The sequence below is a fragment of the Micromys minutus genome (genome assembly GCF_963924665.1).
Source record: "Micromys minutus genome assembly, chromosome: 23".
Classification (NCBI taxonomy): Eukaryota; Metazoa; Chordata; class Mammalia; order Rodentia; family Muridae; genus Micromys; species Micromys minutus.
Window position 1 is genome coordinate 39,858,414 of NC_137958.1, and position 26,889 is coordinate 39,885,302.

At 40.1% G+C, this 26,889-nt stretch overlaps 1 protein-coding gene across 1 annotated transcript in view; it reads left to right on the forward strand.

Annotated features, from left to right (window-relative positions):
- The window catches only part of MDFIC (MyoD family inhibitor domain containing), a 76,903-nt gene that overhangs the window by 44,882 nt on the left and 5,132 nt on the right, over positions 1-26,889 (forward strand). Inside the window, exon 4 of the mRNA XM_080936481.1 lies at positions 3,653-3,931. Coding sequence (XP_080792607.1) covers positions 3,653-3,931 — 279 coding nt within the window. The remainder of the gene's footprint in view (positions 1-3,652; positions 3,932-26,889) is intronic.

Genomic DNA, 26,889 nt, shown 5'->3' on the forward strand with positions numbered 1-26,889 from the left:
ACGAAAATAACTTGGGATTTAGTATGGCCTTTTTCTATGTGCACATCAACCATTTAAATTAACGAAGTGTGTGAAAACTTGTGTAATTTTATTAAACATAGCTTTGGTGGAGACCAGCAATAAAGATGATTTGCTCATGCTAACGGATAATACGCTGGAGTAAAACATAGTTTTCTATTGCTATTCCAGCAGCTGCAGCTTCAAGTATACTTATTGCCAGATACGCTATCACTGAGGATTTTTTTAATTATCAAAAGAAGTTCGTGCTATTGACTCATTTACCCCCATGATTACCATTCCCATCGAGACCTGCTAGACCTGATTCTACTAGTTCCCTCCCTCACTGAAAACATTCAAACCTAGAAAGTACAGTATTTCTTAAGACATTTGTAGCCATTCATCAAGGATATTAAAATTACAATCATGCTACATTGTATGAGCCCTGGTTTTTAAAAAAAAAAAAAAAAAACCTGACACATATGGTGATCAGGTGACCAATGCTATCCAGGATTGAAGATGCTGAATGTTCTAATACCTGGTATTTGAAATTTTGACATGTATTGCATTCGTTTCTGGATGTGGAGAATACGTTTTTGCTCATAGAGAGTAAATTTAAAATGGGGTCTTTTGTAGCGGCGCCCGTCCTGTTTGGAGTGATATAGCAGACGCTGAATGTTCACATATCAAACAAAATGCCAGCCTTCTGTAGAAAAGAGGTGTCAAAAAGTTTCTTTGTACCTTTAACGCATGCGATTATGTAGTACAAAATGCAGAGTTTGTAAAAAAATTTTCTTGAATATACAGGCAAAAAAAAAATGAATAATTCAAAACAACCCCTAAGTTCTACATTCTATTGTCCTCCCTAACACAGCAGAAGATAACGGTGTACTCCCAATAGGGCTGAACTTGCACAAGTTACACCTCAGAAAATGCCAGATGGTCTATGGTCTACTTTTGAGACCTGTCACATATGTAAAGATTTGAAAAAAGAAAGACAGCTGAATGAGAGCAACGCATCATTAAAGCCAGAGCGACGGTCCCCAGGCGTTGCTTGTGTTTTAAGAAGCGTGTGTCATCTTCACATTAGCATGCGTTTTTTTTAGAGCTATACATGATTTGTACACAATAAGAAGAAATCTATTACAAACCGAATAGTCGCGGTAAAATCGGGCAGGCTGTTCCGTGCCTCATTTGAAAATAAAAATCATAAAATCGTGTTTCCAGTTTAGTTTTAATTGCGTCTTGACCATAAGATTAAAATCGTAGCCTTGGAAAACGATGAAGGAAGTTATGCTTCCTGTGTTGAGAGGAGTGAGGGGGTGCTGGTCCAGTTTTGATTTTGTGTACGGCACACGAATGGCAAAATCACTCAACTAAAAAAAAAAAGTCTTAGTGTTTAAAAAATATGAAAGTGAAGAGTTAATATTTGGCTATTTAATTGTAATTCAGAAACCACGGGAAAATAGTTAGGTGACAGTGGGAAAAAATACTATCATTTAACTGCCCTCAGAAATAGATACTGTTTGAAGATTGAAATGTAGATAAATTGTTAAAGATGCATTAAATTATCGCTTTCACAGTAACCTGTAATTCTCAGAGTCTGTTCTGTTAGGCGGAAAAAAGGTCAAATCTCTCATTGTTTAGAATTGGGAGGCAGGACAGTCACAGTCTACCCCTGTCTTTTTATTTAATGAGACTGTTTAACTGTTACATAGTAATCCTTAGGTTATCTTGGCCTAGGGTATGAGAAGACACATTTGACTGAGAGCTCGGTTAAGTTAAAATGTCATTGACCAACCGAGCTCTCAGATTGCTTGACTTGTTAGTTTAGAGAAGTAGCTCGGACAATCCATTTATTTGGAGAGATTACTAGACAGGACTCTCCGTAAAGGGCACTAGAATTGGGTCTAGTGTCTCTGTTGGCATTTTCTGAAATGCATCCGCATAACCAGCGGTGGCTTCAGTGTCTGCCTTTAGGATGTCCTTCTGGTTGCTCCGTGAAATGGGAGCATATGTTTCTCTAAATCACATGATTGCATGTTCCTAAGAAGTGGATCTACCATTTAAGAGGCTGGGTTGTAGATACTGGTCCTGGGGTCACATTCAGCTGTGTAGAAATGTTGTATCTCAACAAAGATTTTCACTATTCACCCAATGGCTCAATGATGCATTGTCCAAAGTATTGAATTCATTAGCCCCTCTTAGTATCGTAAATTAAGGTATTGTATCTTTCCACTTTAAACTAAAAAGAGTTTCTTTTTTCCTTCTCTCCCTCTCTCCCTCTCCCTGTCCCTCTCCCTCTCCCTGCCTCCCTCCCTCCGTTCCTTCCTTCCTTCCTTCCTTCCTTCCTTCCTTCCTTCCTTCCTTTCTTTCTTTCTTTCTTTCTTTTTTTTTTTTTTTTTTTTTTTTTTGTTAGTGGGAAAGAATTACTAAACAGGATTAACATTATTGTGCCCACTATTTGGACTGGGTCATACTTTCCAGGAATATATTGCTACCTGTGCGTGTGTCTCTGCCCATTCTCCTTGCTTCAGCTCTGGACCTCTATGAGTATCTATTAGTATTAGGTTTTGTTTTTTTATCCTGTGATGCAAAGCTAATTTTTTCTTATTCATTTATTAGTTGGTTACCATCGGAAGTACTGAATACCGTTTACTTAGTACAGTCTATCCTAAATACATTTTCTTAATTCTTAACCTTTACTAACTTAGACTATTCATTCATTTGCACTTACAACTCCACAAGTTTGTGTTCTCCTTTCTAGAACTCTGACCTTATTTTTTTCTTAATTTTTCTCCCTTACTTGTTTTCTGGGGCTTCTGGTGTGACGTTGCCTAAGAGGGATGGATGAAAGCAGGCTCCTTTGCTTGGTCCAGACTCAAATGGGGATGTTGTAACATGGTCATATTTGCCTTTGACAGCTGCACTGGATCTGACTGAAGCAGTTTTTCCTTAAAATGAAATTGAAGAAATAAGCACAAAAAAGATTTTCTCACACATTTAGGAATATTTTGAAGAAAACTGTATGTTTGACTACTGTCCAGCTTCGAATGTCTGAATTCATTAATCCTCCTCTTATTACAAATGATGTGTTTGGTAATAGGATCCAGCTGTTTTATGTATAGCATTTAGGAGAGAAAAACAAACAAACAAAAAAACCACCACCAAAAAAAAAAAAAAGCAAGAGCTTTCACTAAACTGTTGTCAAACTTTTTTCTTACCTATTTTAACTTAAGTATCATTTTAAACTACCAAATTACCAAAAAGTTCAATTTATTTCTCTAATGTTGTCTGTGTATCATTAATTTTCTCAGTGATTTTTTTTTTTTTTTTTTTTGTTAAATGGATTTATATTTTTTCTTTCTAAATCTTTTGAGCTATCTACTTTCCTCCTTCCTTCCTTCCTTCCTTGCTTGCTTCCTCCTTCTTTCCCTCTGGAACATTCCTCTTCTACCTTCTTTGTCTTTTCTTCTTCCTCTCGCTTGTCCATAAAAACTCCCTTTTTCTGTAGTTTTATTATCATGGGTTAGACCTCATTCTGTATTTTCATATTTTCCTTTTAAAATTTATATTTTCATTATTGTAAAACAACAGCTTCTCTGCTTAACTAGATAAACCTTTCTTGATTGTTTGTTTGTTTGTTTTTACTCAGCCCAGCCTGAGCGTCTGCCTCAGCTGCAGACATCAGCCCTGGAACCCAGCAAGGAGGAAACCAGCAAGATAAAGAACGGCTGCCCCACAAGTATGAGCAATGGGAATGGAATTCATCACGGAGCCAAACATGTGTCCATGGATAATCACAAAATGTCAGCTCCTGTTTCTCAGAAAATGCACAGAAAACTTCAGTCCAGCTTGTCTGTAAGCAATGAAATCAGTAGGAAGAGTAAAGTAAATGCTGTCTTTTCCCAGAAATCAGCTTCCTCACCTGAAGGTAAGTGTGACGTAAATCTGCATCTTTAAAAAAAAATAACCTCATCTAAAATTATTCAGTAGTAGTAAATCAATCCAGAAAACACAAGGAATGTTTTTGCCTTTCCATCAGACAAACATAAATTTTGGTAAAACCCACTTAACTTTCTCCAATAAAAGTCCAGGATAGAAAAGGGAGGTTGGGCAGCCAGCACTCTGCTTTTAGATTGCCAACCTAGAGTGACTACTCATTACTTTAAATATAACAAGTGCAGGTTTTTTTTTTTTTTTTTCAAATGCCGCAGTTAAAAATATAAATATTCCTTTTGGGAGCGTATCAGAGTGTCTCTATTCTTTTCTTCCTTGGTACAAGAAGTTACTCTGTGCAGTAGTGATAAGATTACCTGCTGGACTTTTTTTGTCTTGCAAATTCATTCATAGTATGCAAAGCGGATGTAGGGAAAAGATCATGTAATTTTCCTGGTCTTGCTGGAGAATGCACCAGGTGATGGGTATCTACTTTGTGAGCCATCTTCCAGCCCCCTTGTTCCCAGCACATAGCACACAGCCACTCCAGCCCTGCCCAACGCCTTTCCTCTGCTCTCAGAGACTCTTGCCAGTGACCTCAAGAGAGCTAGATATTCTTTCTTCTTCAGTGGTCCCTCATCTGCCTTTAACCAACTTGAAGTCAAGTTAAAAACTGTGAACCCAAGGCAGTTTTTCTTTAGTATAAAACAAACACAATGTGATGAAACCTGCAGACTCTCTTTGTATGGTTCTTTGTGTCTTATTAAAGGAAAGAGAAACCTCAATCTCTGTAATTAAGGTTGTGAATTACTTCCAGCCTGTGTCCTCCCTCCTTTCCCTACTTGCAATTCCTTATCTAAAATTTTGAATCTGCCAAATATATTTGGTACTAGTAAAAATATGTATTATGCATATATGCACATATACACATATTTCACTATCTGTCACTACTTCCTTTACCTTTCTATTTTAATTTCCCTGAAATCTCAAAGAAGATGTTCGGGGATGCCTCAGTAAAGTTAGCTATGCACGCTCACAGTGATAAATGGAACTGTAAATAGGGAATTTCATTGAGAGTCACCAGTAATGAGCAGGAGAAAGGATATTACATTTTGGCTACAGATGTCTTAAACTCAACTGAGGCACAGCGTTGGGTTGATCAAATGATATGATAATAAATGGTCTGTGTAGTTCCAGGTCAGTGACACTACTTTCCAAACTAATTAGATGGAAAAGGACATGATTGACATTTGGAAATGAGTTTGACATGTAAGCTGCATGGTCATCTCTGAAGTATAGGTAGGCTGTTAACTAAACTGGCTCTCCAAGGAGTTGAGAAGGCAATGCAATTTTCTTTGGAGGATCTTTACTTCGAGGTGATTGGGTGCAATAATGGAATGCAATTGAAATCTACTTGTTTTATACATATGAATTTACTTGTCACGTTCCTTCCCTTGTTTTCCAGTTGGTATTTACTTGTTTTAACATTAAAAAGTGTTAACACTGCCATATCAGCCAAACTGGAAATGGCCTATGGAGCTTAGAGGTAGCTTTTTGCTTTTTAATTATGTTTGAATTTATGGGAAGTGTAAGAAAGCAGCTTTGGAAGAAACCTGGAAGAGAAAAGGCAGTGTGTGAATGAAACATACAGGTTTTCTCCTCGTTTATTTTGTCATCTTCTTCCTCTCTGCCCTCCAGTGTCTACTTAGTATTGACCATAAATATTTGTCTACAGGGCGTCTACAGGCTATAAACTACAGTTCTCACAAAATAGCATTTAAGATCAGCTTAGGAGCACGAGAAGGATGAAAGTATCCCACGAGCTGCTGAGATCCATTCCCGTCTTCACTCTTAGCTCTATACTGTGTGATCTGGTTTTGAATCTAGATTTTCATTTCATTGTCCTTTTCTTTATGTTCTCATCATTAGAGATCTTCATGAATTTAACTCTCATCTACGGTTGTGCCCTTAAATCTTGCCTCACGATTAGTCATGCATCTCCTCTTGACCCCTGAGAAAGTGAATTGCTATAGGTCAAGCTGTGGAAACATAACATCTTAGTTTTGAAGCCTAGTTTTACCTTGAATCTGTTGCCTGAAGTGTTTCCTCTGAACCCCTCTGTACCCGTCTCCTCATTTATATTTTGATAATTGTGAGATATTCTCACAATAGTGTGTCTGGGAGGGAAAGGAGTCCTCATGCATGAAGCAGGTAGTCTGTTTCTGGTTCGCAGGAAGTGCATTCTACCTACATGAGACAACACAGGTGGAAGAGTCTGATGGAGTGTCTCCTGTTTGCAGTCAGCTCTGTCTCAGCACTCCACACACTCAGGAATGTTGAAACCCAGACCTTACCTTAGTAAAACAATGTCCTGTTCCTAAAAGTGTTTCCCATACAGGGCCAGTGAAAGGCCTTCATCTTCAGAATTAATCACTGTGTATTGGCAATATGTTCTTTCATTTGAGCCAGAAAGATGTCTTCCAAGTTGTCAATATTATGTATCTTCAATGTGAAAGTCACAACCAAAAGAGAGCACAGTGTCAAAGTGGGTACGGAGAGCATTTTTTTTTTTGAAGTGGTCAGAGAATATTATCTTGTACTTTATTCTTAGTTTGCTGCACGTAGAACAAGCATATGTGGTGAAGCTTAAAAAAATATGAAACAGAAACCAAAGCTTGCACACCTATAATATACAAAGGACATCATAATTCTGACTTCCGCAGTATCCACAAAGCTAGTTTTAGACAATCCAGAGCTACATCCAGAGCCCGTCTACCAAAATCAAAAAAGAACATATCCCCCAAACAAAGAAAAAGAGGCAGCTTTTTAAAAAAGAGTCCGTTGATTAAAACTTTCAATTGCAATGGCTTTTCAAAACAAATTGCATGCATGTTTATTCACACAAGTTACCACACCAATTCAACACACAGGGTTCTAGCATGTGCTATAGGGCCTTCTGTAGCCAGACACAACTCCAGGAGAGCCAAACCATTCCTGCTGCGTTCCTTCCTTCTGGGAAAGCCTCGGTTTTCTCAACAGTTCACAAAAAGCACTGTCCTGTGTCTGAAGTGGCTTGGCTGCAAAAGTCGTTCAAAGACTTAAAGCCAAATCTACCTTTTAAAATAATATAATCAAGACCCTGGAGAGGTGGCCCAATAATTATGAGCATTGGCTGCGGTTCCATGTGACCTGGGTTCAGTTCACAGCCCACAACTGCGCTGGCTCATATTGTCTATAAATCCAGTTCCTGAGAATCCAGTGCTCAGTTCTGGCCTCAGAGGGTACCAGGCATAATTCAAGACCAAGTTTCTCTGCATTGTGAGAGATAACCTCAAAGAATCAAGCTAACAAACGAAGCAAATAACTAACTAATCTGAATAAAGCAATTTTCCCAGCATTCCAACATCACTTGAGTGTGAATAGCAATCCACCTGCAATGGAGGCAAAGCGTTTCTTTTCAGAGAGCATATACCTACTTAAATCCTTCCCTCTTGGGGTTTTAGGAGCAGCAATGACCCCTGTGTTCTGCATTGGTTTTCATCCCCTAAGAGACTGAATTCTCCAATTCTGACTATTGTGTTTTCTATGGTGCCTGTTATCTTAGTTTCCCAAGAATTCATGAGCGGCCGATTGACTTATTTCAAACCATGGCGTCTCCCTCTTCATTGAAACAACCATAGCTCACATATTCTTCTAAAATGTTCATTTTTGCAACAGAGAGGAAAAAAAAATACTTATGTGGGAAGACAGCACACTTTACTTAAAGGTTATTAAATTAGTAGATTTCTTCCTGTTTTGTATAATTAAATATTTTCATACATTCTTAAATTTTCTGATTGCATCACCCAGGTGGAGAGTTTTAAGACTAAATGTGGAAGATTCTTGACCTTTGAAATAATTATAGTGTAATTTAGTATCATCTAATATTCAAATTGCCAAGGGTTTTCATTAGTCTTGAAGACACTCTCTTTCCTAGAGATAGTAAATGCTAATATATTTTAGGTGTGCCAGTTATAGCTACAGTTTTGGTAAAAATTAGGTTTCAACAAAAATATTGTTAACAAATTTCCATTCTCTTTAGGGGCGCTTGGTAATTTATTTTGCACTCCACACTTGATCCTCAAGAGTCAGTATGTGTAAGAAGTACACATTGGATTTCAGCATCTCACTGAGTGAACATCAGTGCTCGGAAAGAGTGAAAAACACCGGCTCTACAGCAGTAGCTGGAGAGATCGCACTTTTAATTATATGGAAGTGGTGTAGTCTGATGTATAGAATATATGTGATGGGACCTGTCTGCCTGGGTTTGCTTGTCAGCTCTGCCCTTTACTGTTACTCCTCTGAGGGTGAGCTAGTACCCTGTTTCTGTGGCCATATCTTATCTGGAAAATGGAGATGTTATAGGTACTTGTGTCATAGGATTGTTATAAGTACTCAGTGAGGTTGAACAGTTTTGTGGTCAACATTGCTGATCTGTATGAGGCTGGTGGCAGGTAGGTCTGCTACCTGGAAAGGGTGCTAGGTGGATACTTAAAGGATAAGGTGGGGATAAGTTAGAAGGCTGAAGGTAAGAGTACTATGCTATTTAGAACTCAAACCTGGGGAATGTCATTGCCCCCATGAACTCAGTTTCCCACATCTAGTAATGTAATAAAGACTATGCCCCACCCACTGGCCCCTCTGCTCTAAACATTTTCTCTGTAAGACTCCCTTGTCAGGTGATTTTATACTATGTCAAGATAACAGTTTAAAGTAGCCATCAAATAGGAGAGGCATTAGAAGGGTACAAGAAGCTTTGTGAATTAGCGTTATGTTCAGATTTCTTAAACGATTTGATCTTGTAGGTAAGGATACTGACTGATTAGGAAGAGGTCACTCCACTGGCAGCCAGGATGTCTGTTCTGAAGATGGGTCCCCAAGTCTCTGTGACTGGCTGAAGGACATCATTGTGTCAGCTTCATTAACTCCCTTGCTCAGAACTCCCGTGGTGGTTCTTGTATATGTCTAGGAACTTTCTTCCTTGGCACCTGCCCTGCAGCATGTGCAGTGCCTTTACTCTGACCCTCTTACAACCTCTCTGCTCCTTTGTGATGAACTGTTACTGGAAGTCAGATTATAAGAGGTTTGAGACATGTTGGATTTCAGAAGCTAAGAGGTTCCAGTCGAGGTCTCTGGACCCATGGATAGATTATAGCCCAGTCTCTATGGTCTTGTCAGCTGTCACCCTTCTTTACAAGGCTCTATGAGATTCTGACTCTGTGACATTGTCTTTGCTTCTTTTTGGGCTCTTCCTCTTCCTTTTTTTCAGGTCATTTTCCTGGGCATCCATATTGTTTTTTTGATTTTGCTTTTGTTTTTTTTTTTTTTTATAATTTAGTAGAGCATCCTATTACCAACAATATGTCTTTCAGGAAACTGCTGTCAGTCTTACCAGTTTATTATTTATTATTATTGTTATTATTATTATTATTATTATTATTATTATTATAGTTTATATGACTTATACATTACAAAACTTTAAAACCTGGTGTAAAGGGTCAACATTTAGGTTAAGTTACTCATTCTAAATTTTATAACACTTTAAAATTTTTTTATCCCATGAAAAGATTTTGCCTGTAACTGTAGAAGTAGCAGACCAGCATCGTAGTATGGATAAATAATAATCAGGAAATATGTTATCAGTACAGTGTTCCAGTTGGAGTTTCCAGAGATACAGCTTTGATGACTTGGGGAAAATATGTCACGGCATTCCTCAAAGTACTTCATTTGCCTGGGCTACATTTTGATTTGTTGTATTCTGTTTTCTCAGGCATATTGTTTTGCAGTGCATATCAGAATAACACTCAGCGTGAGTGGTTTAGAATCCGGTTTTCCAGTGCAATGTTTGCCAGTACTTTAGAGAATAGGAGCTCACTGCACATTTAGTACACTAAAGGGAACAGCAAGTACTGAGTGTGTGTGTATGTGTGTGTGTGTGTGTGTGTGTGTGTGTGTGTGTGTGTGGTGTAAAGTAAGTCAACATGTTTTATTTACTTGAAATAAATGTTTAAAAACCTATAACAATTACCAGTAACTTTACAACAATATCTGGACCAAAATAAACATCTAAATTAACTTTATTTAGTGTTTAGGAAAAATTATTAAAAAAAGATTTAACAAAGTTTTGAAACATGAAAGCTCATGTCCCCCCTGCCCCCCCCACACATAGATATATTGAAAACATGCCTCAGTTCTCAGAATCCACCCATTCTAGCTTTATTAAAATAATCAACATCTTTATAGGTTATCAGGAAAGGTGTTAAAAGCTGTCATCTGTGTATGAACTCCATCACTGGAATTTCTGGCTTTTGGTTTTGTAGTTAATTTGTCTCAGGAAACTGATCTAAACATTTAAATTAGCCCAGCATTCACTCGGGAGATGGGTGGAGAGGAAATCAAACAATGGAGATACAGATAGATTGGCCAGGAAGCTTTAGGGTGTGGGGTGCTTGGGAGAAGAGGCTATTCAGAGCCAACTGAAATGGAACAGAATAGACCTATGACCCTGTTTGCACACATGCTTTTTATCATATTTTTTAGTACAGTTGTTTAAAAACATAGGTGTATGTGTGTGTGTTATCTGTTTGCTTTCTTTTATTCTGAGACCAATTTGTACACTATTGAAGTGGGCAAGAATATAGAAAGGTATGGTTTGTTCTCAAACCCAAGTTGTGGACAATAGAAACACTCGAGTTTTGTTGCATGAATTCCAGATAGATAGACAGGTGTTGATCTAGGTCTACCTCTAAGTAGAACAGGAACAGACGTCATATGCTCATTCTAAGAAAGATTGCCATTACTTTCCTAGTTCTGGTCATTGGGAAAATGACTGGTAATTACAAAATCAAGGGGAGTAGTTGAATGTAGTTGGCAGCTGGTTGTGGCTTCTTATAGGTGATCAGTCTGAGATAATTGAGTGGGAAGTTCCATAGCACATCTGGAAACACACTCATGAGGCTTGAGAGAAAGCTTAGAATCCAGGATGCTTACTGGTATTTATTCTCATTAGAAGATATTTGAAACTGTGAATGGTCTGTTCTTAAGCAGAATTTCTCAAGTGCAGGTTTGGTGCTTGGGATCAGAATGCATCAGTTCCCTGGAGGCTGGCCAGTTCGATGCTATAGGTGTATAAGTGCTGGAGTCTTAGGAGACAAATATAGAGCAATGTCAGATGTTTTTCAGATACAAAATCAGATGGAAAGCAAACCTGAGCAATGGCACACTGACATTACTAGAAGAATTCAGAGTCAGAAAGAAGTGGAAGACTGTTACATTGGGAGGAACTAAGAAAAGTGAGAATACAAACTCTGTAGCCTATTGTAAAGTGTACAGAGAACAAAGGCTCTAAGAACATGAAACATATGTGGTTGTACCAAGCTCTGTTTGCAGGTAAAATAAGAATAGTCCCCAAATAATAGATTTAGTGACTAGGAAAACACAAAGTAGAACTCTTGTAACACACACACATACACACACACACACACACACACACACACACACACACACACACAATATACAAAACCAAACAACAAAGGCCAGGGCCAAACTACATATAGAGGGAACTGGTCTTCTTGAGTTTATATTGTTTTGTTTCAAGATGGGAGAGATTTGAGTATGTTTACATTTGGATGAAAAAGGTCCATGAGAGAGAAAAAGGTTGAAGAAAGGAGGAGAAAATTATCATGACTTTTTCACAAACCAGTTTCCTTCGATTTTAGAGCCTGAGTTCTGCACACTAGACTACATGAATATACAGACAGTATCAAAGGAAGAGCGTGAGCAGCTGTAGAAGTATTTGATGGAGCACTGACCTCAGGGGCCTTGCTGTGTATGTGATGTGTGCCTGGTTAATCCTGCAAGTCTTCTGAGCAGCGTTTATGGAATGACATGATATGAAGCTTTGCCGATGAAAAAGTGCCTCCAGTCCACACTCCCATTCCATTTTAAAAATTCCAAAACCATTTGAATGGAAGGCATTAAAAGAGTCTTACGATTATGCATCTCCCATGGCTGACGTTTGTATCTTGGTCCTCAGATCCCTGGGGCTTGCTAGCTTCTTGTAACTGACATTCTCGAGGCCCTGAGTTCAGTTTCGTCATAGTGTAACAAAAATAATAGCAATATGAAGGAGGCCCAATGTGGTGAACAAAGAGTTATGGTGTTAGAACATGTGTATAGGATGGATAAGTCAGGAACCCACTGTAATTCAGACAAGCAGAATACAATATGTTGATTTTAATATATGTTTAAAGATGTCGTGTGACACTATTCCTGGGGAGGTATGAACAATTGTTACTCATCCCAGATAGGGAATTAATGACAAACCAAAGCCCAACTTGGTGAATTAGTAAGTTTTATTGGAGTTACTTACAAGAATATATGTGAGGGGTTACTTATAGGAGTAGAAATACTTTAAAAGCAGCTGTCTGTGGAAGCCCATTCCAGCATGACAGGTGACCAATCACAGTAGAGTCTTGGAGCATACTCCACAGCACACAAATAACTGGAGATTTTCTCTCAAAAGGTTCCTTTCCAGCTCAGTTTGGACTCTCTACTTCCTCTACTTAGCTTAGATGCTCTATGCTTCTTCCAACAGCTCAGCTCGCCTGAGACTGTTTCTCAGCAGTCTCTACAACTTAATGTGTACTTTAGAAGGCGGGTCCTAGGGAATCTAGTCAGTTTCAGAGACTTCCTGAATCTATTGAGTTGTTTATCCCTTGAGTTTTAGGATCTTTCTTGAAGTGTGGGTATTTTAATCTTGAAGAAAAGTGTTATATAAGGAGAACAACACAGTGATTTAATATGGTCTGCTCTTCACAAATTACTATCATAGCACAGATTTGGAAAGGTTGAGATTTAAACTTTAATTGTGAGTTGTAATTATGATTATGTCTTACACATTTACTGATCATGTTTGAGTTAATTGATTAATTTGAGAATCTGATAAAAGTTGTTCCTTTTTTTTTCCTAAGACTTAAGGAAAGATAAAAAAAAAAATCTTGTTAGTTCTTAGTGGTATTCTTGAGGTAACTAAAGATGTTAGATATATGTAGATATCTCATTTAAAAAAATCAAGAGTTTCTAAGAACTGAACTGGTGGTAGGATTTAACGAACCACAGTGGCCAGTTTTAATTTTGAGACAGGAAGTCTGCAGCAGGTATTGAGCAAGCTGTGCTGACATGGTCTAGATTTGGTGCTTTTAAACATCACCTTGTCTTGTCTGATGAGTGTAGGTTACTAGCACCAGAAAGCCAAAGAAGGTTTTTTTGTTTGTTTGTTTTGTTTTGTTTTTGTTTTGTTTTGTTTTTTTGTTTTTTGTTTTTGTTTTTTTTTAAATCAGAGCTCTCGCCCTGCTTCAGAGGGTAAGCGATGGGTTAGCATCTGTATGGCATTGCTGGGACCCATGAGATGCAGTTGCATGTGGATATGCACTGACTGTAGAATACACTGTAGGGAAGAATATTCTTTCAGCAGGAGATAAAGAATGAAAGGATGACTCCCATTGTTTTGACCAGAGGAAGAATGAAGTTGCCACTAACTAAATGTCACACTAGAGATAGAAGACAGTTTGGGTTTTTGTGTTGTTGGATTTGCGATCCCATAATTTATATGACTAGTGGTTTGTAATATGCAGTTTCTTAGGAAGATGGAGCTCACAAGAAAGACCTTTTCTATGGGACATGAGGGTGTAGTATATATAATGCCTGAGTCATTATACTCTAAGGTAATGGGAACATGGAATAGAGCATAAGTGTGGGTTTTGCTATGATTCATTTTGTCCAAGGAGCCAACATCCTTTGGACACTTTCCATATAAGTCTAGCAAAAATTCTGCCAAGAAGGAAAGTACAGAAATATCTCAAGAACACAGCCTTGAGCGGCCACTTCATTATGTAGAAGACAACAAATGAAAAAAGAACTGGGGGAAAAAAAGTACAGTAGAAATCCATCAAAAAATAGTAGAGAGCCAGTTTAGCAGCCGTACGAAGAAAGTGTTTTAAAATGGATGAGTATTTACATGTCACATACTATTGGGAGTCCAATGGGATGAATGAGACTTGCTCGTGGAGGGCATTGGTGGTGCTTGTATCCGTGGCTCTTCTTGTTGCTATGAGACTATACCTGACAAAAGCCATTAAGGACCAGTTTCTTTTGGCTCGAAGTTCAAGGGTACATTCTGTGATGATGCTGCATGATGATAAAGCTGTGTGAGTGAGGGGGGATTTATAACATAGTCCTGTGCTGTAAGTGTGTGTGTGTGTGTGTGTGTGTGTGTGTAGTATCAGAGTTTAGATCACTACCCAAAAAGTGGTCACTTTCCGAGAACAGAGAAGTCATGGTGACAGGAAGTTGACAGTGGAGAGTAGCCATTATAGTGTCGTTCATAGTTTGGTCTGTCCTGTTGGGACCATGTACGTGCCCTGTGGATTCTAGACAGAGAAATAAAAGGCTGAAGATTAGTTAATTCTTCCTGAGGAGGCTTCTTAAGGGGCATCGTAATCAAAATGGAGGCTAGAGATAAAATTTTTAGGAATAATATGTATTGATTGACAAAGCCATTTAATAAAGAGAGACATTGAGGATATGTGGTGGAGAGACTGAGAGAGTCAAAGGGGAGGACGTTCATTACACTGTGCTGCTAGTTTCTCTCTCTCCCCCTCCCTCCCCCCTTCTCCTCCCTCTTCCCCCTCTCTTTATTCTTCTCCTCCCCTCCCCCTCATTTCCCCCTCCTCCTCTTTGTGTGTGTGTGTATGCAGTACTAAGACCAAAGACTTTTCCAATAGCTTTTGAAGGAACTCCCAGAAAATTGAAGGGATACTAAAGGGCAAATGCTGTTGGTCTAATTAAAAACACTACAGTTAATAGAAAATTTCAAGGTGTTACTTTTATATTTATATTCTGAAGCCATATTTTTATTAACATATACTTAGCAATGCCAGATCATAGCAGAAGGGAGAAATTGAGTATGTTACATTTATATGATATGTTTTGAGTTATCATTGTTTAAAACTCTATAGATAAGTACATAAAAAAAAATAAGAAAAATTTCAAGTCAACAGCCTGGCAATTCATTTCTGAGCTTTTAGACAAATCTTCACATGTGATCTCAACTGCTGTGCAGTGAGTGTGGCCTCAGGCCCCTACGGAGAATGGGGACTTGGTGTTGGTATCCCTTCCTCTCAAAGTGGCACTGGAGGGAAATTGAGAAGGTGGTCAGAAGAGGGACAGAAGGCAATCGGAGGAGGGAGGAGGAATCATTAGAAAACAATCTGCTCATTTTAAAGAGAAATAAAGGCACACAAATAAATAGTATTGTTGCTTAGAAGACTGAAAATATCAAGAGTTTGGGGAAATGTGAAAATAATTGAAAGAAAAGAATAAAGTGGATTAATACGCAGTTTTTCAGAGACATATTAAGCCTGCCTAAGTTTCTTCCGTGGCTTCTCTGGGGAAATCAGTCTGAAGGATGCGGACCTCCTGGGGAATAATATCCCAATAGCGTAAGATCATTTAAACTTGACACAAAAAGTTGAAGTTTATTTTTTTTTCCTAATAATTATGCTCAGTGAGTGAGGCGGAAATTGCATTTTGGAATGACAATAGAGTGGTTATTTTAAAAAGGACATTTCAATATCTGTGGTAGATAACTCCTGAGGCCAGGTGTTTGTGGATGTTGGGAGACTTTTCAGTGAAACTCCAAGCCAGCTTTACTGTAGGCTGCTCAAATGCCTGCCTTGGAATAAATGGGTATTTAAAAAAGGTCACCTGTGTTCTAGACTCTGAAGGGGAAGTGCCAACTCACTTTTTAATCAACTAATTCTCCTTCCATGTTGCTTATAAGAGAAAAAAATAAACACATCTAGAAATCTATCTGAGGAAAGAAGGAATAAATAACTCAATGATTAACATCACTTCCTGCTCTAGGAGAGGACAAGGGTTCAAATCCCAGTGCCTGTGTTAAGGAGCAGCCAGCCACCTGCAACTCCAGCTCAAGGGTATTTGGCATCTTCTTCTGTTTTCATGGGCATGTTCACACATGTGCCCATATGCTAATACAAATACACACTTATCTACATAAATAAAAATAAAACCTACACTCTAAAATGATAAATCCAGAGCTCTTGGCTCTTGAACCCAATTATCCATTAAGATAAAAATCTATCAGCCTAGCAGATATTGCCATCATTATCTTATATCTAACGTCAATCATCATCCATCCATATGTCTGTCACCTGTCTGTCTGTAATCATCATTACGTCGTCTATCAACTACCTGCCTAAAACTATTCTCTATGTTTCTGTATGCCTTGATGTCCTTGTTTACAGTGGCCATCTTAGGGATCCTGGCATTGCCTTGCATACCTGCTTTCTAAACCAAAGATCCATATTGTACTATTAATTTCTGTCTATTCCAGGGAGTAATACTATAGAAGAAATCTAGCTGGCCTGAAAACTGTTCTCATTACACTCATGGGGTCTTGGGTCTAAACAGGAGTCTTAGAATCTCAGCAGCATGTGGGTGCCCCAGTCTCATCTGACACATTTTTTTAGTGCTTGTTTCTGTGGAATTCAGAGTTCTTAACATGACAACTCGCTAGGAAGACAAGCAGACCTGTCTGCCCCCGTTTTATGCGTGGCTCTCATTCTTCCATGCTATAAAGACAGAAAAGGCCATCAGCTTTTCCTCAAGGTCTTTCTACCCTGTATCTTTTCAGCATTCCCTGAACCTCAGCCTTAGCTGGTTCCCTCAACTTCAAAGCAGGAGATGCCTGTCTTCCAGTGGTAGCTCTCTCCTTGTCAGTGAATGCTTTTCCTGAACTTAAGAAGAAGCCATTCTTGATTCTATCTCAATTCCTCCAGAGTATAGTGACCAGAGATGAGTTCCTACTTAGAAATGTGTGCGGGTAGATGCACAGGAGCATGTGTGCTCTGTGTGTACGCTTGTGAACATGTGTGTACATGCAATTGTATGTCTTGTGTGTTATGTGTGTATGCATGAATGTAAATTGTATATTCATGCATGTGAGCATGTGTGTTTTGTGTACATGCATATAAACATGTGTTTGGTATGTATATGCATGTGAACATGTGGGTTGTACATTATGTGTGTGTGCATGCATGAGTATGTATATTTAGGATATTTTCTCAGTTGCTCATTCTTTTACATTTCTCATTCTGGTTATGTAGGCAAATATATTTTTTATATTTGTGACCTGTGCTTGGTCCATTTTCAGTCATTTTCTACAACTCAACCATTCTACATTCCCTCCATATCCCTAAAATTTATCTTGCCTACCTCTTCAAACATTAATCATTCTCTTCCTTTCATGGTACCTTCCCTTGCCGAGTTTTGGTTCTTATTAACTGCTCTCATGTGAGTTTTTCTGGGGAGACTTATACAATTTTCTGCTCATTCCAGATGGAACACCATGACATAATAAATGATTGCATTCAAGTTACCTTGGTGAACAGTGAGTTTCACTAGGGTGGCTTGCAGGACCCTCACTGAGGATTAGGGGAAAGCTATAGGCGGTGACATGTAGGAAGAGCCCTGCTCCCAAATATGAACTTTATGGCTCCCCTAGAGCCACTTCTTGAACCTCCTCTCCACAGGGGAATGTTTGCAGCCCCATCTTTCGAGGGTTTTATGTAGATAATCGCAGCTGTTGTGATTTCAGGATGTGAGTACCTGTGCCATGTTAAAGGGCAGCATCCACAGCAACTCCTCGTCTTCGAAAGCCCAGCTCTTCCTCTGTTGCTCGCTTGTCGCCCGGTATGTTTTCCCCGGGAAATGGTACAATGTCATTCACTATGAAAGCTGTTGTACCGTCCTCTCCTTACAGATCTTTCTGTTCCCAGGCTTCAGACCAGCACCTGCGCCTTTTTTAACACCCCCATTTGAGTATCAATGACAGATCATACTGAAAATCGATTGTATAGCAAATCTAGATTTTGTCATTGGTAAATGGCCCTAGATCCAGGAAGCGACAGGTGACTCTTCTCTTTACATTTCTTCTTCAGCCAGTGTCATGTCAACTTATGTCACCGCAATGCCTTATATCTCTTTAAAGTCACCTGTTTGACCCCACTGACCCTGTGGTTGGGACTGCATGGCCTCTGTGACTCCTTGCTTCTGACATAGAAAACTGAAGGATTTCTTCTTGATAAATCCAGTTTCAACAAAATTGAGTCATCATATTATTTAATGAAAAAAAACAACAACTCCACCACATCCTTTCTGTGTTTATTTACATAACGTTCCTGCTGGGTGGAACATGTCCCTGTTTTTGTCTCCATTAGCAAGCCCTTCTTTAAGGCATAGTTCACGTATCCATCTGACTTTCCCCATCCACCTTTTGCTCTGGTCCTTCACAGCTCCATGTGACAAATCTGAATCGCCAGGGACCCTTCTTTTCGTTTCACTTTTAAGCATAACCGTAACACCCGTCTTACACAACTTTGAGGTTAATGAAGATGTATTTGTCAACTATTTCTATCAGTGCCTGGGAAGTAGGAAGCAAGGCTGTGTGTAGGCGGTGTGGTGGCCCGCTATCTCAGCACTCCCATAGCACTGTGGCTCTGGCTGAACCATGACAGCTGTCATCCTGTATTGCTAGTATGCTCTCCTTAACATCATGTCCTTGGGGTTTGTCTGTGTACTTAAAGGAGTGTCTGTCTCGTCAGCCAACACTCAGTAAATTTTGTTGAGTTTAACCATCAAGGCCTTGTCCCTGGGTTCCTCTGCTGAGAAAAAACTGATCACAATATTTTGTGATTCGAGTTATTTTTTTCGCATTTCCTACTATCTTGTTAGTTTCAAAAGTCGTTGTCTAATACTACTTGCCTTGTATGTGGCCAAAAGAACGAAGTTTATATGTTAACCATTGCCCAACATTTTTATGAAGACTACATCCTCTGCCTGGAGACTCTGGTACTTTATGGCTCTTGCACGTTATGGGTGCCCAGTCCTCAGGCTTATCCGAACTTCAATCTGCTGTTACTCAGCATGAATTCGTTCTCTATTTTACTTTATTTCTGTATGTATGGAGACAGAGATTACCTGGTAGAGTCTGGGGACATATATCTGTGAACAAACATGTGACTTGAGTTCGGTCCATGCACAAGCTGAGTGTGGTGATGCACATACCTGTAACACGAGGCACCTTCGAGGTGGGGACAAAGGACTCACCAGTGCTGTCCAAGCAGCCAGACCAGCTCCAAGTTCAGTGAGAGATTCTGTATTGAGGGGAGGAGGGGAGAGTGACATAACAAGACACCTGATGTCCCCCTCTGGTTTCAGTTTACACTCATGGGTACCCACAGGCACACGTCTGTGTTTACATGCATGCGCGACATACACAGGTATGCATGCATGTACATGGCATGCATTTTGAGAACTTGATGGAGGCACAGGTCAGAGATTTAGAACACTTGTTGCTCTTCCAGAGAATCTGCATTTAGATCTCAGCACCCACACCAGGGGGCAATTCTTCACTTCTAAATCTGTCTGTCTTTTTCTGTGTGCCTGTCTCTCTCTCTTTCTGTTTCTTTCTGTCTCTGTCTCTTTCTGTGCCTTTCTGATAAATAAAAAATAAACCCTTTTTAAACAGAGAAACGAATATTGCAATAAATAGAACAATATGGCTCTCAAAGGTCAAGAGAAGACCCCATGCTAGATCTAAACATCTATTCTTCAGGATAACAGGTTCCATGGTGATGGAATCTTAGTGCCTAAAAAGAGCTTGGCAGTTAGCACCCCTCTGTTGTCTGCCTACGCACTCAGAGACATATGACTTGCTTAAGATTTCTTAATCCATTCCTGAGAGAGCCAGGCTGGGGAGCCAGGCTAAGCTCTCTAACATCAGTCCCCTTAAATAACGAGGCATTTCTCAGTGGTGACACTTGGGGAGGACAGAGGGATGTCTCCTCTCTGCAATCCTTTTGTCTGTGTGCCCCTAAGTAAGTTATTCCCTGTTGTGCTTGTTCAAACAAACACAAACAGCCTCCACCACCTGGAAAGTACACCACTGCCTTTTGTAGTGTGAACAGCAGTGGTGGGTAATGAGCTGTGACCAAGGGAAGCCTCAGCTGGATGAAGTGCGGGGAGGGGGGATTGGGAAGCAGCTCATGGGGAGGGCCTTTTTATTTTTATCTTCTCATCCACAATTTAAAGTAGTCGACACGCCTACAAAACGTGTTGTTTAGCAGGCCAGAGACCGAGGCTGTCACTTTTAGGACAGTCACCAGCGCGTCCTCAGGTTGTTTTGGCTTTGACGTTGTGGGGGGGACTAAATCCAAGTTGCGATATGTATACCTTATAATTTTACTGTCACGCTGTCTTGCTCATCTGAGGCTTCTGATGGAGCCTTTGAACAACAGCACATTACATGAAAAGATGAGACGGGCTGAGGGAGCGTGATGTGGAAAGTCTAACAACCATCCTTGATTCACAAATTAATTCCATACATAATAGGATTTACCTCCTGTGCACAGCTTTGAATGGTACTTTGGTGTCTTGGCTCGCGGTGGCTGCTCACTCTGCCTGTCTCTTCATCTTGACTGGTGTGTGTGTTAGACTGCTGTGACTCTTTGCTTGGGGCCTGTCCCTTCTGTCAAGGCTAGGGACACATCCTGGGCCTTCCCTAGACCAGACATCTCCTGCCTGTAGGATGCAGCGCCTCCCGCCGGACAAGCTGTCCTGCCTCTGCAGGAGAGGGCCCTGCTGCAGAGACCTGCTTTGTTTGGGACTTTTATGCAATTTGGATGGCAAAGGCACCCTTTGCATTCCTGCTAAGCCCTCTCAAGTGAAGTGTCCTGAGAACTGTGCTTGATTCCTGGTCTGAGAGACTCTCAGCCTTAGTGACTCAAGCCTTCTCTTGCCCTGTGTACTTCACTATGCTATAGGCAACCTGGCCAACTCCACGGGCGTCTGTAATGGACCACTTTCACTGACGGGCCAGTATGTTCATTTACTTATCATCATCATTGCTTCACGGAGTGCAGTGGGCACATCACTGTGGGCCCTCTGGCATTTAAAAAACTGAGTTCTTTTGAAATGTGCCTTGCACAATTCTTAAAGCAAAGGCATAAGTAACGAGAGGCGAGCCAAACTTTTAGCTGTGAAATAGATGCAGCTTGGGGAATAAAATTGGAGAAAATGTTAAATGAAGCATCTGGAGAGAAGTTTTCCATCATTTTTATTCAAATGCATATTTTCATTAGAGCTCGAGGACTTATTCACATTTCTTTTGTCCTGACCATAGAAGGCATTATTGCCAACTTCTGCAGAATGTCAGATATTGCTCTTTCATGCAAAACAATGCATTCTTAATAAATTCTGTGTTTATTTATTTATTGGGTGATGTGTGTGTGTCTGTGTTTGTGTGTGTGTGTGCATGTGTAGGCACACACTGTCACACTTGTAGCAACACGTAGAATAGAGTTCAGAACAAAACTTATTAGAGTCAGTTCTCTCTTACCAAATAGGTCTGAGAATCAAACTTAGGTCAGCTAACTTGGTGGAAAGAACCTTTACCTTCTGAGCCTCATAGAAAGCCTTTGAAATGCTTTTTTCTGACTGAAGTATTATAAATTTTATTATTCAAAATTATACTCAACCTTTTGTTGGATATATTATCACTGGTCAGCTTAAAAATAGCACTAAATACATTCAACTTTTTTCTCTCCTTTTATTTTTTTCCTCCCAGCATTTTTGCTCTTGAAGAAAACAGACAATCATTGAAATATGGAAAACTAGATGATCATTTTAAAGTCTTCTGCTATAGCCAGACACAGATTACTTTTTAATTTTTTTGGGGGGGTTGGGTTTCTGTTTTAGTCTTCCACAGTATCTGTTTCTCTGTCTCTTAGAATTAGTTACTTGTGGTGCTTTCTTCTCTTTTGTATTTGAGCATTTTTCCCAAGCCTTCCTGCATGTGAGGAGAATGACCCGTGGGTATACCATAGAGTCTGACTGGATGTAGGAAGAGAGTTGTAGTCCTCCTGGGACCATATTGTGACACCACCACCACCAGCACAAGTACCACCACAACCACCATCACCACCACAACCACCTCTACCACCACCACCAGCACAACTACCACCACAACCACCACCACAAACACCACCACAAATACCTTCACCACAACTACTGCAACTACCACCACCAGAACCAACGTACAGCTATCATCACCACCACAACAGCCATCACACTTCTAATACTTAGCAAGTGCTACATGTTAGCTCCATATTTGTTTTGTGTTCCTCACGTTCCTGAGGACAGTGACATTCTACCAAATTTGCCATCTTACATACGAACGAGTCAGTAAACATTCGTTATCATTTGCATCACTGATACTTCAGTGACTCTCAACTCAGATATTGACTTAATTTACATGTGAAATGTGGTAGGTAAGCACCTCTGAGGCAGCAGAAAGGCTGAAGACCAAAAGGTGGGTTGGCTCCAAGCCTGGTGACCTGCGTTGAACCACCAGGACTCACATGCTAAGTGGAGAAAACTGTCCTAGTAATTTGTCCTGACCTCCATGCATATTGTGTCCCCTCCCTGCCCCAAAAGAGTTTTGACTCAAATGCGCATCTTCTATTATACTTAATAACCAAAAATGAAAGTGTAGTGATTCATAGAGACGTACCTAATACCTGAAGTGCCTCTTCAGATATCTGTGTTAAACTTCTATGACACAGTAACTCCTCTGATATAAATGTTGTCTTCCTAGACTGTAAAATGACTCTTTAAACAGACTTCTTGGACCAGGGCTAGAGTCAAGATCAGGTTCTGTAGCCTATCTGGGAGAGTTTGGGATACTTAGTGCATTAGCTGTGTATATTCTGGCAATGGGTAACGAGCAGAGTTGGGGGCAGAGGAACACAACGCCAGGCTGTCTGCCTGTGACCTACAGGAACCTCTCCAGGTGGCTTCCAGGCTTTGGATATGGGGCTTGGAAGCCACTGAGGAGTCCCTTGGTGAGTGGAGGACAGCGTGTTTTCTTTGGTTTTCTAATACTCTTCTGAAGTTGTTCAGGAGAAAGATAATAATGAAGAAGATTGTTTGTTTCCCCAAAGTCAGCTCCGTACGGAAAAATCTAACTCCTCTCTAACTTTCTTTTTGACAACCTCCTGTCCTAGCTCACTTTCCTCTCCACTAGGAAAATGTTGCTTCTGTTTTCTAGCCATGGCCCAGAGCCCTAGGGACTGCCGTGTGCCAGTGGCTCTGTGTAGGCGATGACCCCCAGGCCTATGTCTCAGGCAGGTGGTCAGTCTACTGCTGGGGGTTTGGGGGGGATGCTGTGCAGCCCCTATCTTGAGTCAGGCATTTGCCTGCAGCTGAGCTCCTGTGCAGAATTCATAAATACGTCTTCCCCGCCTACACTACACACACTAAAAAGCAGAACTCTCTGGAAGATGCTTCTGTCAGGCCCGACCAGCTGAATTTCTTGCAAAGGGTTGATATTCAGCCGTTGTAGCTGCAACTTGGGATAAGTCAAACCTACCTCTGGCCTGCTTTTCCATTCTCTGTTAAGAAACAACAAATGCAGTGATGCGATTTCTGGGTCATTGATGTAATGTGTGACGTCAGGAATGCACTACCAAGTCAGGCCCCCGCCCCTGTGTAGTGTGCACCCATCACCACCCAGAAGACGGATAGACGCATAACCCAGTACTCTTTACCCCAATGGTAAAACTGACCCGGAAGCAGTGCTCTCAAACCCTAATGATGAATCCCTCTGTAAGTTCAGATCCAGCATTGCTTCCCAAATGCTGATGTACCTTTCTGCTTCTCAGTATCTCGTTTCCATTCTAGTTACCCAGAAAGGAAAGACTGTTCGAGCACTTTAAGTCATAGGAAACTTTATTACAGATTAGTCAAGATAAGGGGCATACACATCTTTCTTCACTCAAAAATGGGATGTGGGCGATTCTGAGAATTTTCTACTTTCTGCCCGTTCCTGTATTTACTTCCTGTGTTGGGTTCCAAGAAATTAAGAGTACCTGTCATACCGCGGCTTATGAGGAAGAAATGAAAGAAACAGACTTGTCCATCGTAGACCTGACTTTATCATTCAAATTGTTTCTTGGTGGCATTTGATCAACTCTTTGCTCTAACAATTTACCTCCCCGATGTCAATATTTCCCAGTGTATTTGGCAACATGCTGACTGGATCAACCCATCTGGGACACTTTCATTACAAACTGGCTGTTCTCCCAAACAGGGCCTTTGGTTTCATTTTCAACAAGGCAGAGCTCCTGAGATCAGTCACAGACAACTTCCCCCAATGGCTAAGGGGCTGTTTATGGTTTAGGTTGTTACCTTAGGGATGGGGTGGGGCTGCAAGCCCCTCAGATAGACTGCATCCCAGGCTGACCAGTGTCTTGGGACTGGGACGGTGACAGCACTAATTCATAACAATATGCTTTTATTTTGTTTGCTGATGCCTTTTAAAGTCAAAAAGTCCTGCTAACGCTCTCTCTTCATGCCTTCTTCTAAGCTCTTTCCTGCTGCCTGTTGCTTTCTTTTTCCTAAAGTTACTGTAGCTGTTGGTCCTGTGCTGAGTCCTACGCTCAGTACACTGAATTGCACAATTCCTGCTTGGCCCAGTTTAGGCTAGGCATCCTTCCCAGAACCCAGTTGGCTTCTTAAAGGTTAAACAGTTTTGGTAAAAATTGCAAATCATGACTAAATAAAACCCATAAAAACTGAAAACCTCAAGGACCCAGGGAAAAGGATTTTTTTTCTTTTTTAACAGTGAACCACATTAGAGGCAGAGAGCTCATCTTTTTTAAACTTTGTTTCTCTACTCTTCCCAAATTTGCTTTATTTTGGGAAGATTTTTTTTTGTTTAGTTTTTTTTTTCATTTCTTCCACCCTTTTATCCTTCCTTTCTTTTATCCTTTCTTTTCTTCCCTATTGTTTCTTACTTTTCTTTTCTTTTTTTTTTCTTTTTAGCTAGAGTTTCTTTGTAGAGCCCAGCCTGGCCCCAATTCAGGACACTCCTTTCTTGGCATTACAATGTATGCTACCTCACCTGATATTTTCTTCCTCTTTTGCTCTTGATTTTGTTTGTTGGTTTGAGACATTGTTCTCTAATGCCAAGGCTACTCTGGAAATGCTGTTCTTTCTGTCTCTAGCTCCCTAGTGTGGTACTTGCTGGCATGCTCTACCACACTGACATGACAATGCTTGTAATCTGTTTTTGCTTCACAAGTCTCCGCCATCTTGATGTCATGTGTGGTCTCTGACTCCTCTAGACAGTAAGCACAGCATCCGTAAGAAATCTTTGTGCTCAGTGTCTGTAAAACTTTTCATTGTGCTGAGGGATAGCTGTGAAAACAAAACAAAAAAGGCAAAAGAAAAAAAAAACTTTTGGCAACTAATAAATACAACTGTTCAATTGATGTGATAAAATGTGAGGGTCCTTTCTTCTGTTGCTCTGTGGAGAGGAAGTATAAAATGAACGCAGTTCTGTAGATGTCTTATCCCCATGTCACCCTAATCATTACAATTTCGGTTTGTGGTTTCTTTAGGTACCTGTTAATAGACTGGATTCCTTCATTTGTGTTCTAGTGGGAAGGAAAGTGTTTGGGGATATTTAGGTTTAGGGTTTTGATTTTCTTAGTCCCAATGCCTCTCTAGTAAACCATGTAGAAACATGTCTTTCAGATAGTGAGTTTTTGTGAATTTTAACTTTCTTAATTTTCTTGTAAAGTGCTTCATCTTCTGAGGAATCTGTCTTCCTCAGGTCTTCCCACTGGAATTCTTTCATGACATCTTTGCTCTTGTGCATATATATGGACATGGATTTCTAGGTTTTAGACTTGCAGATTCATTTCTTTAAATGAGGCATCATCTTTAGGATGTCCATTCTTTTATGTCTCTTTCAACCATGTGCCTGCCTATTTGAGTCCTCCAATTCAGTGTGGCTTGAAGGTTCACCTTTACTGTCAACTCTTTAGAAAAGCTAAAACACTGAAAGTTACCAGTTTGTTCTACCAAATCTTAATAGTAGTTCCTACTCTTCTGTTCTTTCTTAGTTTTCTCACTTTGTCTGAGGTGTTTCACTGCCTTGACCACATAATACTGTATCGCCAGCTGCTCTGAGATTTGACTAACATCAGCGCCAAGCACCTCGAATGCTCCAAGTCTAAAGATTAGGTCAGCTCTCCATTCTGCTGCTTGATTTTCAGCTAACACGTGTCATACACTGAGCGTTCCATCTCATTTCACAATGGGCTTGTAGTTGGGATTTATAAAACATGTATACTACCAAATGAGGGAAAAGAGTGAACCTGGAAACAGTGTGAACCAAGTGAAAATACATTTCAATGAAGAGAAAACTTGAATAGTCAACAGAAATGAAAACAGACTGTATTAGCAAATACAAAAACACAGCTCTCTGGGGGACTATGTCAAACTCAATGATTTGTCATGTGGTAAAGTGAGAAGTTTCAACCACTGGTGATGATCTGCACAATCTCTTGCTGTGTTGCAATAAACACTGGAGCAGTTGCTTTGGGGAATTTTTTTTCAATTCCATTTCCCAATAATATTAAACATATGCAATGCCCTAACCCCAATATCCTATAGCTTGCTTACTTATGTGTGTTCTCAGGAACTTGTATGCAGATTTCTCTAAAATCAAGACTTAGCCAAGCAGAACTCCAGGAGTAACCAGAATATTTAGAGATTTGCAAGGGTAAATCAGGTCTTGTGTGTTCATCAACTAAGAAGCTTCACAGCAGGAAAATGAACCATCTGAGTCAAAGTGGATACACCTCATGCCCTCTGAGAACAATGTGCTGCCTACTGGAGTTCATGCTGGGTGATTCCATTCTGACGGAGAAAACTGCACAAGTAGATATTAAAATCCACGATTTTCCTCAAAGCTCAATGAGTTTC